The following is a 15219-nucleotide window of genomic DNA, read 5'->3' as shown; positions in this document are numbered from 1 at the left end:
CACCCCCTGATGGGTGGCATGCACAGTCCTCTTTCTTTGCCCTGGGCCCATTCATGGGAATCATACTTCCATGGCCAATCCCTGGCCATCCTCTAGGCTGTGGCCAGCTCTCTGGTGTACGAGAATGTCACGCCTCATCCTTAGGAAACTTTCTCCTTCCTAAAGGACCTGTTCAGCCATCTGCTTCTTATCTGCTTCCTGTACCATTTCCTTTGCCTCTTTTCTTTTGGCCTTGGCTCTTTAATTACATTCTTTTCGTCCCTTCTGCGGGATAGTTTGGGCCAGAGGCCTGTTCAGCCATCTGCTTCTTATCTGCTTCCTGTACCATTTCCTTTGCCTCTTTTCTTTTGACCTTGGCTCTTTAATTACATTCTTTTCGTCCCTTCTGCGGGATAGTTTGGGCCAGAGGGTAGCTAGGTGTTAGCGCTAGGTATCAGGAGAAACATCCAGGTGATGTAGGTCAAGCCCTCCCCTCCCATCTCCCTCCTTACCCCTCCCCATGAAATCATTCACGGGTTTGCTTCCGACCCTCTCTGCCAGCTTACACCAACAACCAAGCGGACATCGCCACCCAGGGCTGGTTTATCGGGCTCATGTGCGCCATCGCCCTCCTGGTGCTGATCCTGCTCATTGTCTGTTTCATCAAGAGGAGTCGTGGTGGCAAGTACCCAGGTGAGCAGTGACAGAGGGGTGGGCTTGGCGGCAGGGCAGGCGAGTTTCCCATGAGGTTTGGGAGCTCTGTCCTCTCCGTGCACCCAGGCCCGGCCAAGCTTGGAAACGCAGGCCTCTTGCCTGTTCTGTGTATCCGGGAGCTGCCAGCACACACTCAAGTTAATTAAGTTCGCCAGAGGTGGGCGGATGGCAGGGTCCAGGCAGCTCCAGAGAGGGCTGGAAGGAACCCCGGCTCCTATTAAGAATGGCCTTCCCTCCCTTTGACTCACCATCCATCTGCTCAGTAAATTGGTTTTTTTCAGCCTGAATCTCATTAGGTTCCTGTGTCCCAGGAAAGGAGGCAGGAAGAGAAGCATTTTCTCTAACCATGGGGAGGGGAGGAGTCTGGTCAGAGGCACACACCCTGGAGAGGCTACCGGGACCAGCACTCAGCCGGACGAGGGTGCAATCACAGATGCCTCTATCAGAGGGTCAGCCCCTATGTGAGGGGGTGGGGCGGGGAGGCCGAGGGATGGGTTGCACTGATAGGGACCCCCACAGATTCCCCGGAGTCCCAAAGGGGCATTTTTTTCTGGAGGCCTCAAGCTCCTCCAGCCCAGACAGACCAAGGTCAAGGACAGGGACCTCTGACGTTCTTGCTTCTGGAAATATTGATTGTTTTTCAAATGGCGGGGCCAAGAGAGCCATCTGTCTGTGATGGGATGGGTAGGGTAACAGGAGACAGGATAATTGATGACCCTGAGAGTGCAAATCCTGCTGGGCTGCAGAATGAAACTGCACCCTGCCCCCCAAAGCCCCATCACCAGACACACCCCTTGTTCCCCAAATGCTTCCTTCTCCCCATCTCTATGAACAGGTCCTCTCCAGGATCCCCCTAAAACTCAACACAAAGGAAATAAAAGGGGGAGGAGATCCACACCCCTTGTTCCCCAAATGCTTCCTTCTCCCCATCTCTATGAACAGGTCCTCTCCAGGACCCCCCTAAAACTCAACACAAAGGAAATAAAAGGGGGAGGAGATTCTATTCTATTTGTTTTGTATTGTATCCTGCCTAAGTACCTGCAGACCCTAGGATTCTGAAGAGTCATGCCCCTACTTAAGTGAGGGCGGCAATTATAATTTTTTACTTTTGCACTTTGTTTTGCTGTGTGAGGTTGGTTTTCCTTCTGTAAGAGAGAAAGAGTTAGGGAGAAGGCTGGCGTTCTGTGTTACATCATGTCTTGGGTGGCCTCACCAAGTCATCCCCCATCCCAGGTGGAACTGGAATACCTGAGGAACTCATCAGATAAACTCTGAGCCTTCCTTTGCCCATGCAGAAAGCGTCCCATTCCAGAAAGTTCTTCAAAGCTAAATTCTTTCCCCGCAGCTACACAGTAAGCCCCTGGTACATTAAAAAGATGAGTGAACCAGGAGCCATGAGGCCTGGCTCTAGGCTTTATTCAGTTACTAACTAGTTGTGTGACACATTCTCCACCTCTCAAGGCCTCAGTTTCCCTCACCTAAAGAGGCAGTGATTATCCTGCCTTGTATCACAAAAAGGATACATAGAGTCCTTCGTGGAAGTACCTGCTGTATGCCAGCCTCTGTGCTGGCTGCTAGGGATACCAGAGGAAAAGATAACCTCTCCTGAAGGACACCAGCTGAACAGAAGACACAACCACTGCACAACAAGACAGGGCCTTGGCTGGATGTTCACACATCACAGAGGAGGCGTGGGAGAAGAGGGGCACACTAAGAAGGGAGGTCGCAGATGTGAGCACACTTTCCATCCCATAGTTGTTTGTGTGGAGTGTCCCCTCTGCCCTGGGCACTCTGCTGGGAGCTTTGAAGAAACACCAGCCCCCCACCCGGGAGGAAACAACCAGCATTCTGTTACGGGCATAAGACACTGGCACAAGTAATTACAATACAGAGCAGAATAAGAAAGGGACAAACGATGGGGGATTGGCTTTGGCAAAGGAAAGGAGCACATCTGTTCGGGGAAGACTTCATGCAGAGATCGGGGGGCTGGGTGGGAGAAGATTTCAGTTGTCAGAGGAGATGTAAAAAGACTCCTGAGGGGAGGAGGCGGCAGAATCACATGGTACATGATTGAGCGCAGGCGGCAAGAACAAGGGAGGCAGCGAAGGCACCTTATTAAGAGGGAGAGCGTCTTCAAGCCCCGGGCGCTGTCCTCTGGCTCTGCACTCAGGAGAGCGGGGCAGTGGGGGCATACTTCTTAACCTCGTGTCTGTGTCTTTGCTTCTCTTACTGACCAAGTACGAGAAAAGAAGGATGTTCCCCTTGGCCCCGAAGACCCCAAAGAAGAGGATGGCTCATTTGACTATAGGTGCGTGATCTCCTTTTCCCCTGTCGGGTACCCCAGGGAGGCAGCCCCCTCGCCTCGGAGCAGCTCAGCATGACTGTAAGGCCACTGCCTGGATGTCCTTGCTACCAGGTTTGCTCGGAGAGGCTGCTTGTTCTGACAGTGCCAGATGAGGCTGCACCCCTGAGAGGCGCTGCCCAACCCTCACGTTCATCCCACGAGTAGCATTTCATTCATTCAGCTGCACATCTCAAGTGTATTGAATTCCTTGTTTGTATCTTTCCACCTTTTACTCTGAAAATGAGCCCTGGGCCCCTCTGGCTGTGAAATGAGGTGGGCACTCAGGATTCCTCTCTGCCTGCACCCCACCCCTAACCCTGAAGATAATGACCCAGGGCGGGGGAGGATTGATTCTAGGCCTTTTCCCCATGAACCTGGCAATATCTCTGGGCTCTAGACTGGAATAGGACTTGGAGAGGTGTCTGGTCCAGCACTCTGTGTCCCAGATGGGAGAACTAAGGTCCAGACTGGGAATTGGCTTGCCCAAGACTCTGCACTCTCCACCCAGTGAGCTAGTGGCAGAGCAGGAAGGACCAGGGGCCGGACTTCCAGCTAGTGCTGCTGTTTTACACCCATGCTCCCTCTCACGTCTGCATGGGGCTTTGTCTCTGGGCTTTGCAAAGCTGTTACCTGTCCATTTTGATGTCAAGTATATCTTGAGCTCAGGAGTCATGCAGGGTGGATCGTGGAGTCTCACTCCCAAATCCAATGGGGTGGGAGGAAATGTCTGATCAGAGCCTTCCTTTCCTACCCCCACCCAGTTACTGTCTGAACCCAGGTCACCCCTGTCCTCCTGCAACCTCTCATTATCCTGTTTGGGCCTCTGCCACTCTGCCCATCAGCAGCCTCGTAAGCAGGATCAGATCAATGGATGGTGGAGCCACTACCCACACAGGAGCCTGTCTGGCAGCTTAGGGACCATAACTGTCCATCCAGTCCCAGCATCCCCATGAGTCTCCCAGAAGGGCGAGCACAAGTGGGCCCTCCCCTTCTTCCCTCCCTGTCCTCAGCTCCCCTGGCAGGGCCCAGCTTCCCCATGGGCTGAGAGCCATTTCCTGGCTTTTAGTTCCAAAGGCCGTGGGGCTTTCTCTCCCTGAGACCCTCAGTGCAGCCAGAGAAGAGAGGTGAGGCCCTGCTCCAACACAGGGCCAGGCAGCCTGCACTGGGAGAAGCTGCTGTTTTGTGCACCTGTCCTGCCCATACACCAAAGCTGTTGGCCAAAAATACTTGCCTCCCCCCACCCTCCAGACACTGAGGCTGGGTATATATATATAACGGGAACATGCCCCGACACACAGGGGGACACACACTCACACACCCTCACACCCCCACACACACATCACTGCAGCATTCATTCTAGAGCCCCCACTGGGATGAGCCCAAGAGCCCTAAACTGGGAAAAGGCTGAAATTAATGCTAAGTTTCTGCGGCCTGGGGGCAAGGAGGAGTTCTGTTAACCTTACTCCATTCTGGGGCTGAGTTGCTGGGCCTCTTTTCCGATGGGGGCTCTCTCTGCTTTTCTGTCCTATGTCTGTCCACCTGGACCTTGAAGTTTTCTTGGAACTAGGCGAACAAGTAGCTAGACCAGGGCTATCCCCATTCATACTGCTTTCTTTCAAGCAGCACTTAGAAGAGGTCTGTTCTTTCCAGACCTAGATCCATTTCCCTTCAAGACCCTGACACCCTAAAGACCCATCCCCTGCCTCTCACCCTGGCTGGACTGCCTCTGTCCAGTGGTTGCATTCAGCTTACCTGCCTGGAACCAGGGCAGGAATTCTCACAAATCACAGAGCACAATCCTCATGCTCCTGCGGGTGGAGTAGAGGGCCCTGGGGAAGGGGTGCACGTGAAAAAGACTGTCGAGTGGGGTGAGGAACCTGACGGTTAGAATCTGCCAATTCATAAAGAGCGAGTTCCACTTCCTGCACAAACTCAACGCAGCCCTGGAGGCCTACTTCCTCGCTCCAGCCTGTCTCCCACAGCACTGCCGTCAGCAAACACACTTAGGCGGCGTTAATGGGGCTGCATTCACTCAGCGCATGGCGGGGAGTGGGCTAATAGCTTTCCATCTCGTATCGCTTAGCTCTGGCTCTGGCCCACCACCTTCCCCTGATGGCTGTCTTTGCCCGACGCTGCTATTAGAAACAAGAATGCTGCCTGCTGTAATGACCGCGCAGCCGGCTGTTTTCCCCACGCCCAGAAAGGACTGAGTGTGGGCTGGGAGCAGGGGAGGTGCGGTGTGTGTGTGCTCAGACCACCTGGCACTGCTGTGGCCTCACCTGCTAGGACCCAGGCTCCCACTGCTGGTCCCCGGCTATTTCCTGCCTGGGGGCTCGTCTCACCTCAGAAGTGCAGCCAGCAGCACCTGGTCCCCCCTCTGAGTCTAAAGGGCAGAGAGAGTTTTGCAGCTGGGGAAGGACGCAGTGTCTGAGCAGACGCCGGCTCAGGCAGCTGTCCCTCGTTCCTCAGGAGCACAGCAGACATCCTGACTGGACGTCTGTTCCCAGTGGGCAGAGTCCACTTTACCCACCTGCCTCTTGCTGTCCCTGCACAGGAGGGGCTTAAGACCAAGGCCTGAGGGACTCTGAAGAGCTGGGAAGGTCCCTCTGAGCCTTGCTGGCCTCACGCACTTATCAACATGCCCCTCCCTCCTGCTGCCCGCAGCACTCTCTTACTGTCTCTTACTGCTGGGCCCAACATGATAGTATCTGCAGATAAACCAGATAGCTAAGAGAAACAACACTAAGGCAGGGAAGAGGTTTGTTCCTTTGCTTTGTGTAAAGGGTGGGGCCTTTTCCTGCAGATTCACAGATCACAGAAGGTCAAAGCTGATCCAACCCCTCTTGATAGACAGACTAAGACCTGCATCACAAAATCACACAGTGACACACTCAGGACAAGAACTCCCCACCCTGCATGGTCTCACAAGCATTGCTCCACCTCTCTGTGGGGTGGCCATCCTCCGTCTGCTCCCACCACAGACAGTGGCCTGCTCTCACGGGAAGGACCCTGCACCAGGACTTCAGAAGTGTGGGCTCCAGTCCCTGCTCTGCACTGAGTTGCCACCTCATCTTGGAGAAGACGCTTGTCCTCTCTAGGCGTCAGTTTCCCTTCTGCAGAACTGGGTGGGGGCTGGCCTGGGGGATCTCTGACCTCTCTGAGAGGTGCAGGCATGTGCTTGGCAAGGGGCTGGCTGCCCCATCTGCCCCGCCTGGGTTTGTTTGGGCTGCACTGGGCCATGCCAGGCCCTGATTCTGTTTCTCTCTCTGGCCAGTGATGAGGACAACAAGCCCCTGCAGGGCAGCCAGACATCTCTGGACGGCACCATCAAGCAGCAGGAAAGCGACGACAGCCTGGTGGACTATGGCGAGGGGGGCGAGGGGCAGTTCAATGAAGACGGCTCCTTCATCGGCCAGTACACAGTCAAAAAGGACAAGGAGGAAACAGAGGGCAACGAAAGCTCGGAGGCCACGTCACCCGTCAATGCCATCTATTCTCTGGCCTAACGGAGCCCACCCGGGCACAGCCACTACTTTGCAAGTGGGAGGAGGGGAAAGGGGGAGACAAAGCCACTGCAGACCTACCGCAAAGCCACCGCCACCTTCAGGGACAAGGGTACAATATGGGGGTCTGCCAGGCTGTGAGGACCAGTGACCACCCAGCCACCCACAAGCCCCCTCCCAATGACCCCCTACCCCTCTGGGCACCACCAGTGTGAGACAGCTGGAGCCACAGCTAAGCTCACTGGATGGGACCCAGTGACTTGCCCCGACTCCCGGCCACCCTGAGCTTTCCGCCACGCCACACCCTTGACCTTGGCACACATGCTCCCCCATTTCTGTTGGTTATGGTACGTTTTATTGTCTTAATTTTTATTTTGTACATCTCCCCCTCCAGACCCAATGTCTCCATTTTCTTTTCCTTTTGAAGAAATGTCCCTGGAAAAGAAAGAATAGGTGGATTCTCCCCCAGGAAATGCAAACATAGGCAAAAAGGATTGCCCTGTAACAGAACATGTAGGAAAGCTGCAGGATTCGAGCCGCCGCTGGGCCAGTATTTCTGAAGGATGCCTTTCTCGCCATATGTCTCCCCTTGCTCCCGACCCGTCCGCCTGGGCCTTGTCAGTTGCTGAACTGGACTTGGCTTTCTGGAAAATGACAGTATTTTTGGCAGGAAGAGGGTGGGAAGACCTCCTTGCCTCTCTCTGGTTTAGTTGGGAGGCGAGTTTACCTCTGCTCCTCGTTCTTACCCAGCCCCTTCCTCCAGAGTCTCCAAGACATGAGCTTCTGGAAAATGACAGTATTTTTGGCAGGAAGAGGGTGGGAAGACCTCCTTGCCTCTCTCTGCTTTAGTTGGGAGGCGAGTTTACCTCTGCTCCTCGTTCTTACCCAGCCCCTTCCTCCAGAGTCTCCAAGACATGAGCTGCACTGACTCAGAAGTCTGAGGAACAGGAGTGGGCACTGGTGGAAAGGACTTCGACTCCAGTGACCGTGTACCTCAAGCAGAAGAAAATCAAGTGTCTGCTCCCTGGGGAACTGTGCTCACCTCTAGAGAGAAGAAAAAGGCTGGCTTTGGACTTCTTCCCATCAGCGAAACCCAGGATGTAGGAGAGAGGACCATACCCACTATGTCCAGGCTAGAGGGCACCTGCCCACCTGGTTGGAGTCTATGCTGCTACCCCCGAGGAGAAGGAGCCCTGTGCTGCAGAAGGTTTGCTGGTGTGTTTGGGGGTGTAAAGCACTGCTCCCCTTTTATCTCTAGCAGATACCATCTCCTCAGTCATTTCTGTATGACGTTGAGACTCGTGTTTGACGTGGTGTGTGGATGGGGACCTTCTGCCCCAAGACTGAGCTGGTCTGTCCTTTCATTAGGATATATACATATCAGGGGACCCTGAGGTGGTATCGTACTGACAGTGCTGTGATGCCCCTGCTTGGTGGTTGGAGGGACTCAATGCTCTTCATATGCCTTATGCAGCTCTGATCTGTCCCTGAAGTTCCCCACCCCCCACCCCCACCCTGCAAGCCGTGAAGCCTCCAGCGACATCTGTCTCGAGAAGAACAGAGTGGCCTATGCAAGTGTCCTGGCAGGACCAGAAGCAGCCACTCAACATGTGCCCTCACCCTGTTGCCCCAAATGGAGACACTCACAGACATGCAGTTCTCAGGCCGAAGGTGCTGCCTTCACCCTCCCCACCTAATCCATTTTTGAAACCAAAGGTACCTAGCCTCAGAGACAGAGAGAGAGTGAAATCTTGAGCCTGGGAGTAACCCCTTAGCTGTTTCTGCAGCATGAGTCAGTGTGAGGAGGGTGAGGCCGGCTGTCAGGAATGGATCACCTGCCCCAGGAACTCCCTCTGATCTGAGCCTCCAGCTGCTGGTCGGGGAGCCTGGGCAGGACCAGTGTCCTTCAGAGACTTTATTAAAGCATCATTTGCCACATGTTTAAGCCACACAGGTATTAGCAATGCTTGCATCACTTAATAATCATTCAGCTGAAGGTCAAATCCGTAGATATACACACATTGTCTACAGGTAAGAAATCGTGGCCCAGAGCTGAGCCAGTAATGTTGTTTGAACCTGATAGTGTGTAATGGTCCTTTGGCTCAAGCTGCTGCCAGGTGTGCTGCCTAGAAGCCTGGGGGGCAGTTCTCTCATGATGAAAGGGAACAGGGTAAATAGAAGGCTGGGCAGTGAGCTCAGGGGGTCTCCTCCCCTCCAGTAATGTTGTTTGAACCTGATAGTGTGTAATGGTCCTTTGGCTCAAGCTGCTGCCAGGTTTGCTGCCTAGAAGCCTGGGGGGCAGTTCTCTCATGATGAAAGGGAACAGGGTAAATAGAAGGCTGGGCAGTGAGCTCAGGGGGTCTCCTCCCCTGGCTTTCCTCCAACATCTGCTTGGAGACAGCTGGGCATTCCTGCAGCCTAGACCCACTGCCCCTGAAGGGAGTGTCAGGGAGCGTGCCTCTGAGCTGAAGTGAAGGACCAGCCTTTCCGAAAAACACTTTGGATCTGAGCAGAGTTGTCAGTTCTCAGGCACTGTCTATGTTAGCAAACCCATTGCACCGAAGAGAGGCTCTTAGGGCGGGAAGGGACTGTTAGAGGTACCGTGGCCATCTCCCTGCCTCTGGAAAGTCTGCCACACAAACTGAGAAGGGCTTCTTCTGCCTTAAGGGTCTTGGGAAGAGGTGAGTCCTCAGCCTGTCTTTGCACCGTATTGCAGTGTCCTGCCAGGTTCTGTACCATCCTTCCTTGTATGTGAAGTGAACGCAGTTAGCCCCCTCTCTCGGACTGTCATTCTGTGGGTGCTGAGGGCCGTCTGCCACCACCACGTGATCACAGCCCTCCAGGCAGGAGCAAATCTAGGGCTGAAGAACCAAATTTCCCCCAGGCAAAGACAGCAGGTGCTCAGAGAGATCAAACTCTGATGTGTGCGGATTGCAGGGTGAAGGAGGCAGTCCTTTCCAGGAAGAGGAGAGCCCGTTTTCTGTGGACTCCATGCCAGAGTCCACCCCAGCTCAGCAGGAAAGCATACTGCCCAGCACTCCCTGCAGCTGGGTCTCTCAAGCAGCCACCCCAGCACATACCAACAATGATGCCAGGAGTGGGGGACTACCTTGGTGCTTCAGCCTGTCCGGCTGGGAGAGAAGAGGTGCAGGTCATCTAGCAGTGACTCTCTGGAAGTTTCATTCACTGGGCTGCATTCCCACCTGCGTGCTCAGCCGCGACAGCTGTGGCTTCCCATGTTCTTATTGGTCCATGCATTCGTTCATTCCACAAATACTTTTTGAACATGTAGTCTGAGTTCAGGCCTGAGCCCTGGATACTGTGGTGAGTCAGATGTGGTCCCTTCCCCTCCTGGGGCCTACAGTTCTGGAACCGAGTCTCGGGACACAATGGCTATTGAGTTGGGAGCATTCTGCCCTCCATTGCTTAAGCCGCTGGTGGCTCCAAGCTTGAAGGGAGAGGATTCCAAGGGAGAACTTGGTCCATCTGGTCAGTAAGGCGGGGCAAGACGGGGCATTCAAGACCTGCAGCGTGGAGTTGAGGGACCGTCCTGCTTCCTGAGCCTTGTTGCTCTGCCGCTTGGGACAAGCTGCTTAACCTGTCTCTGTTCTGGTGCCTCTGTCTCCCCTGTTCAGTCCCTCTTTTGAATCCCTCTCTCCACAGAAGGGCATGGGTCCACTTGAAGGAGCAGGGAGGCCAGGGTTTGGGAAGCTGCAGCGTCAGGGACAGCTGCCTGCCACCTTGCCTGGGTTATGGTGAATGGGACCCGTCTTTCTCTACCTTGCTTTTTAGGAGATGGTTGAGTTTTAGCTAAAGGGGAAGCCAGACTAGCTCCCTCCCTTGCCCAGATCCTTTGCCCTGCAAGGTTGGAGACACCTGGCCCTCCTCATTCCTGGCAAGTCCCAAGGTCTGCAGAAGTGACTGCTTGTCCCAGAGTCAGCCAGTGCCAACGTTTGCTAACCCTGCGAGGTACATCTGCAACCTGGGCCCAGATAGTGTGTTCATAGTTTCCCTGACCACGGTTAGCCTTGGGAGGGGGTGGAAACAGATCTGAGGATGTTTGTGGGTTTTCCAGCTAAGGGACACACTCCCCTGCCACTGCCAGCACCACAGCATGCACCCATACATAAAGCAGGCCACAGCCCAATTGCAGGGCAGTCCTTCTGGGAGGTAGTAATCCAGATTATGACGTTGTCTCAGAGAGGGGTTGTCCACACCCAGTCCCACATGAAATGACACACAGAGGGCTCAGTGTGGGTGCCATGGGCAACTTGGGGGATGGGCAGAGGCCACCCGGTTTGGGCCCTATTTGGGTGATACCTGTAGGCAGAACCCAGAGAGAGAGAGTCTGATCCAAAGAAGAGGGAAGCTTTCCCAAGAACAGCACAGACGTCGGCTCTTTATGTCCCCTCCTGGAGGGCAGGGCCATGTCAGAGCATCACAAACAGCCCACTTGATGGAAGGAGCAGGGATGTAACACATTCTTATCTCAGTCTTTGTGAGGCTGCTTTGCTAATACTGTGCAGAGGAGAAATTTCTCAGGCTTTCCATCAGCTGGGGCTGGTGCTAGGGAATCACTGCCCTGGGAGGGAGTAGGTTCCTCGGGTGCTGGCACAGAGTATTGCACCCCACTCGTGATGCCTTGGTGTAGAGTGGCCCTCTTGCCCAGTCACCACTCTGCCCACCCCCTGCCACACCCATACCAGCCCACGGCTGTGGTTAGGTCCACCAGAAATTGCCTTGTGAAGCAAAGGAACCTGCTTGGAGCTCTGCATGGTGGCTCAGGAGTAGCGTGTAGGAGGGCCTTGATTTAAAAAAAGAAAAATAGAGAGGACTCAAACCAATGAAGCAAAGAACTTGAAATGTCAGGAGGAGACTCTGTGCCCTGGGAGACACAGGCAAGTTGAGCAGAGCCCAACTCCTGGGCAGCCCCTCCCTTAAACTAGACAGGGGCCACCCGTGTGAGTTCACCCCAGACCTTGTGGCTGTCCCCATCCCACACAAGCCAAACCCAGAGAAGCACCCTGTCTTTTCCTCCCCTCCTGAGAACAGGCTTTCCTGAGACACATGCAGAGAAGGGTCAGAGGGAGAGGACAGCCAGCCAGGAAAGCCACGAGACCCACCAAATAGTGTCTCAAGCCACACTCGAACCCTGTACTTCTCTTACCAGTGTATTAGTATTAAATGGATGTTTCTTAATGATGAGGATGGAAATGAAACAGGTACAAAGGTGCATAGCTCAGGCCAGAATCAGATTTCAGCGTGCAAAGGAATCACAGAGCTGATCTAATGGAAAAGATTCATTGTACAGAAAGAAATGGAAGTCCAGGCAAGTGAAGGGACTTGCTCAAGATCACACAGCTGGTAAAGTAAGGCAAGGTTAGGGCTGGAACTTGGGCCTTCTGACTCCTTGTCCAGTATTCTTTCACCTCACCACAGCTGCCTCCCCAAGCAGAGGTATTACGTAAGATCTGTCCTGCTGGTCCAGCCTCTTGTACCTCTTTGCTGCTTCTCCCACATCCCCCATACGCCTCCCGAAATGAAAGACAAAAGAAGGATCTTCCTGAGTCCAAGGTCAGTCCGTCTCCGACAGCCTGTTGTTAACCCAGCCGTGCAGTTAAGGGCAGACCCAGGCCAGTAGAACAGAACGACAAGGTGATTGGTATTTGTTAACTGTGAAACCTAGATTGTACCCCTTAGCTTGGTGTCTTGACTTGCAGCACACCGGGCCCTCGGCACACTGTATTCCTCGGGAGTGAGGCGTGGAGGGGTCTCAGTCCGTTCTGTCCTTGGCGGCGTGCTGAGAGGCGGCAAAGCCCATGCAAGCCTGCCTCCCGGGGATCTGCTGGGCTGGGGTTCAGCAGATGTGAAGACTTCAGTGAAGCAATAAACACAAAAGTCTGGGAGACGATATCCAGAATTTTGTGTACTACTCTGTTTCTTTTTCAAAGATGATATAGATCCGATGACCCCGGCCTGCTCTTTATTCTGATTCTCAAATGCAATGTCCTCAGTCAGTGTTGTCTCTCCGCCCGGCTCCCAACTCTTTGCCAACTCCTTCACACTCCTCTTGAGCTGAGCATCAGTCACAGTCCTCTTGAGCTGTGACATGGCCAACTTCTGTTCCAACCCACTTGTGTTTACTCTCCCTTACTTGAGGGGTTATCACTCCATTAGATTAAAATGAGACCTTATTTTCAGGTCTGGCTCTTCCCGAATTGTAGGGTAACTCATTGGGTATGTCACACTACATCTCTGAACCTCCCTGTTCACTCCTTGGAATATGAGAAAAATCCTTTGTCATCACTCAGGTTCACAGGCTGTCCCTGAGACTCATCTCTCATGTCCATTCGCACAGTCCCACCCTTAGTCCAAACCCCTTTGGCCTGAAGTGACAGTGTCCTTGCCTCCTATGTTGCCTACTCCCCCATGAAACTGCAGCCAGAGGCATCTTCTAAAATACAAGTCTGGTCAAGTCATTTCCTTACTTGAAATCCTCATTTGCTACAATAGGATAAAGTCCAAATTCCTTGGTTTGGCACATTAGATCTTTGATGATCTGACCCTCACATCTCCAGACTCATATTTAACCAATCCCCAATTATTCAGAATTTTTTTTTTGAATCACTGTAAAAAAAAAACTGATTTCTTTTGTATAGAGAACACTAAACATATAATAAAAGTTGTTCAAAATGGACTCTGGCCATGTGATTTGTTCATTTTCCTTGGTTAATGGATGGGAGAGAGATGTCAAGGGGTTAATGACAGAGGTGAGTGAAAGGGCTTTTCACGAGCACCAGACAGCACACTCATGGGATTCTGCCATACCAGCCCCCATCTAGAAGTTGGTCATATTCTGGAAAACTCATTTGCACAATTCGTGTTTTAGTTGTGGAGTGACTGGTATAGGAATGTGCACAGTCATGGAGACACCCCTGATTCAAGGTGACTGTGTGTGCACACGCACCATTTAAAACTGCCATGTTGGGAAAGTTGGGAGAAGGAAGGAAATTTGCAATGTTGCCCTGTCTCCCAGCTCCTCCTCTTCCTGCACCTCTTGCCCTTAGATGGGAGAACACTAGCCTGTGCCCAGCATGTGCCTGGCACAGAACAGACTTTCAATATTGTTGAAAGAGTGAATAAAACTGCTTACTACAAATCAAAAACCCCTCTCAACAGCCTCAAAGGAGTCTTGATCAACAACCAGCTAGGGAAGGAAAAGAGACAGAGAGGGCTCTGTTGACTGGGGAACAACACTCCACTTTTGCCATGCCTCCTTTCCTGATACTTTGGCCTGTAGTAGTGCTAATTCTCACTGAGGAGGGGCCAAAGAGCATCCCCCAGGCAGGATAAGTCATGAGGGACCCCCAGACATTGTAAACCCCCTTTTTTGCCTCGGGGGCTGTGGGGTTGGAGAGAGGGCAGGTCTAGGAGGCAGTTCCACTTTTATAGAAAGATAACTGATAGTTTATAGGTAGTAATGGGAAGTAAGGGCAAAAGGATTCCCCTGGAAATGCAGACCCAACTCTCTTGGACAAAGAAACACCAAGTAACAATCCAACCCACTTGTGTTTACTCTCCCTTACTTGAGGGGTTATCACTCCATTAGATTAAAATGAGACCTTATTTTCAGGTCTGGCTCTTCCCGAATTGTAGGGTAACTCATTGGGTATGTCACACTACATCTCTGAACCTCCCTGTTCACTCCTTGGAATATGAGAAAAATCCTTTGTCATCACTCAGGTTCACAGGCTGTCCCTGAGACTCATCTCTCATGTCCATTCGCACAGTCCCACCCTTAGTCCAAACCCCTTTGGCCTGAAGTGACAGTGTCCTTGCCTCCTATGTTGCCTACTCCCCCATGAAACTGCAGCCAGAGGCATCTTCTAAAATACAAGTCTGGTCAAGTCATTTCCTTACTTGAAATCCTCATTTGCTACAATAGGATAAAGTCCAAATTCCTTGGTTTGGCACATTAGATCTTTGATGATCTGACCCTCACATCTCCAGACTCATATTTAACCAATCCCCATATGTACCCTAAATTCTAGACATTCCACGCTAATTCCTTCCAACATGCAAGAATTTCTCATATTTCCCAGGTTTGGTGATTTAATTCAATTCAAAAGCATGTATTAATAACCTACTCTGTGCCAATTAATGATGTAAGATAAGTAGAATAGAATTCCAGTTCTCAGGAAGCTCAGGCCATGGGAAACATTCAAGTAAGTAAAAATGATGATAAAGTATCCTGGGCAAAGGGCTCAATAAATGGACATACGATATTTATTGTCTATTCTTTCACTGAACTGTGAACATCCTGAGTACAAGAGACCACGTTTTCATCCCTGCATCCACAATCTGGTGTCTGGCTCATAGCCAGGGCCGACGGAAGGACTAAACGAATGAGTGAATGGATGAGACAACCATCCCTTGTAAGAACTGGCGAGGTGAATTCAAATTTTTTGTATCATCTCCTTTGGATATTGGATATATGGATATTGGACTTGGATATGACATTTTGGGGTGGGAGGGTCCACCAGCCCAGTTTTTAGAGCAGGGACAGAAGCGTCAAGGCGACAGAAGTAGAGAGATGAAGCAAGCGTCTTGTTTGAAGAAAAGCCAACTTCAATTCGACTGAGGCCAGACAAAGCGACTGCCTCTCTTCAGAGCCCAGAG

General features: G+C 52.3%; 1 protein-coding gene across 3 annotated transcripts in view; it reads left to right on the top strand.

Annotated features, from left to right (window-relative positions):
- Positions 1-12579, top strand: part of LOC103610962 (neurofascin) — a 36456-nt gene extending 23877 nt beyond the window's left edge. For 2 of the 3 annotated variants that reach the window (XM_008595016.1, XM_008595017.1), the window contains 3 exons: positions 541-672; positions 2932-3001; positions 6312-7308. In XM_008595016.1, the coding sequence (XP_008593238.1) occupies positions 541-672; positions 2932-3001; positions 6312-6543 (434 nt within the window). In that variant the 3' untranslated portion in view covers positions 6544-7308. Of the gene's footprint in view, positions 1-540; positions 673-2931; positions 3002-6311; positions 7309-7442; positions 8722-8878 lie in introns of those variants that run through there. The other variant, XM_008595015.1, reaches the window with a different exon arrangement.
- The last annotated feature ends 2640 nt before the right edge of the window (positions 12580-15219 follow it).

The sequence above is a fragment of the Galeopterus variegatus genome, unplaced genomic scaffold, assembly GCF_000696425.1.
Source record: "Galeopterus variegatus unplaced genomic scaffold, G_variegatus-3.0.2 Scaffold12156, whole genome shotgun sequence".
In the NCBI taxonomy this organism is placed as follows: Eukaryota; Metazoa; Chordata; class Mammalia; order Dermoptera; family Cynocephalidae; genus Galeopterus; species Galeopterus variegatus.
Note: the sequence above shows the minus strand (reverse complement) of the source record. Positions and strands in the feature narration are given on the sequence as shown.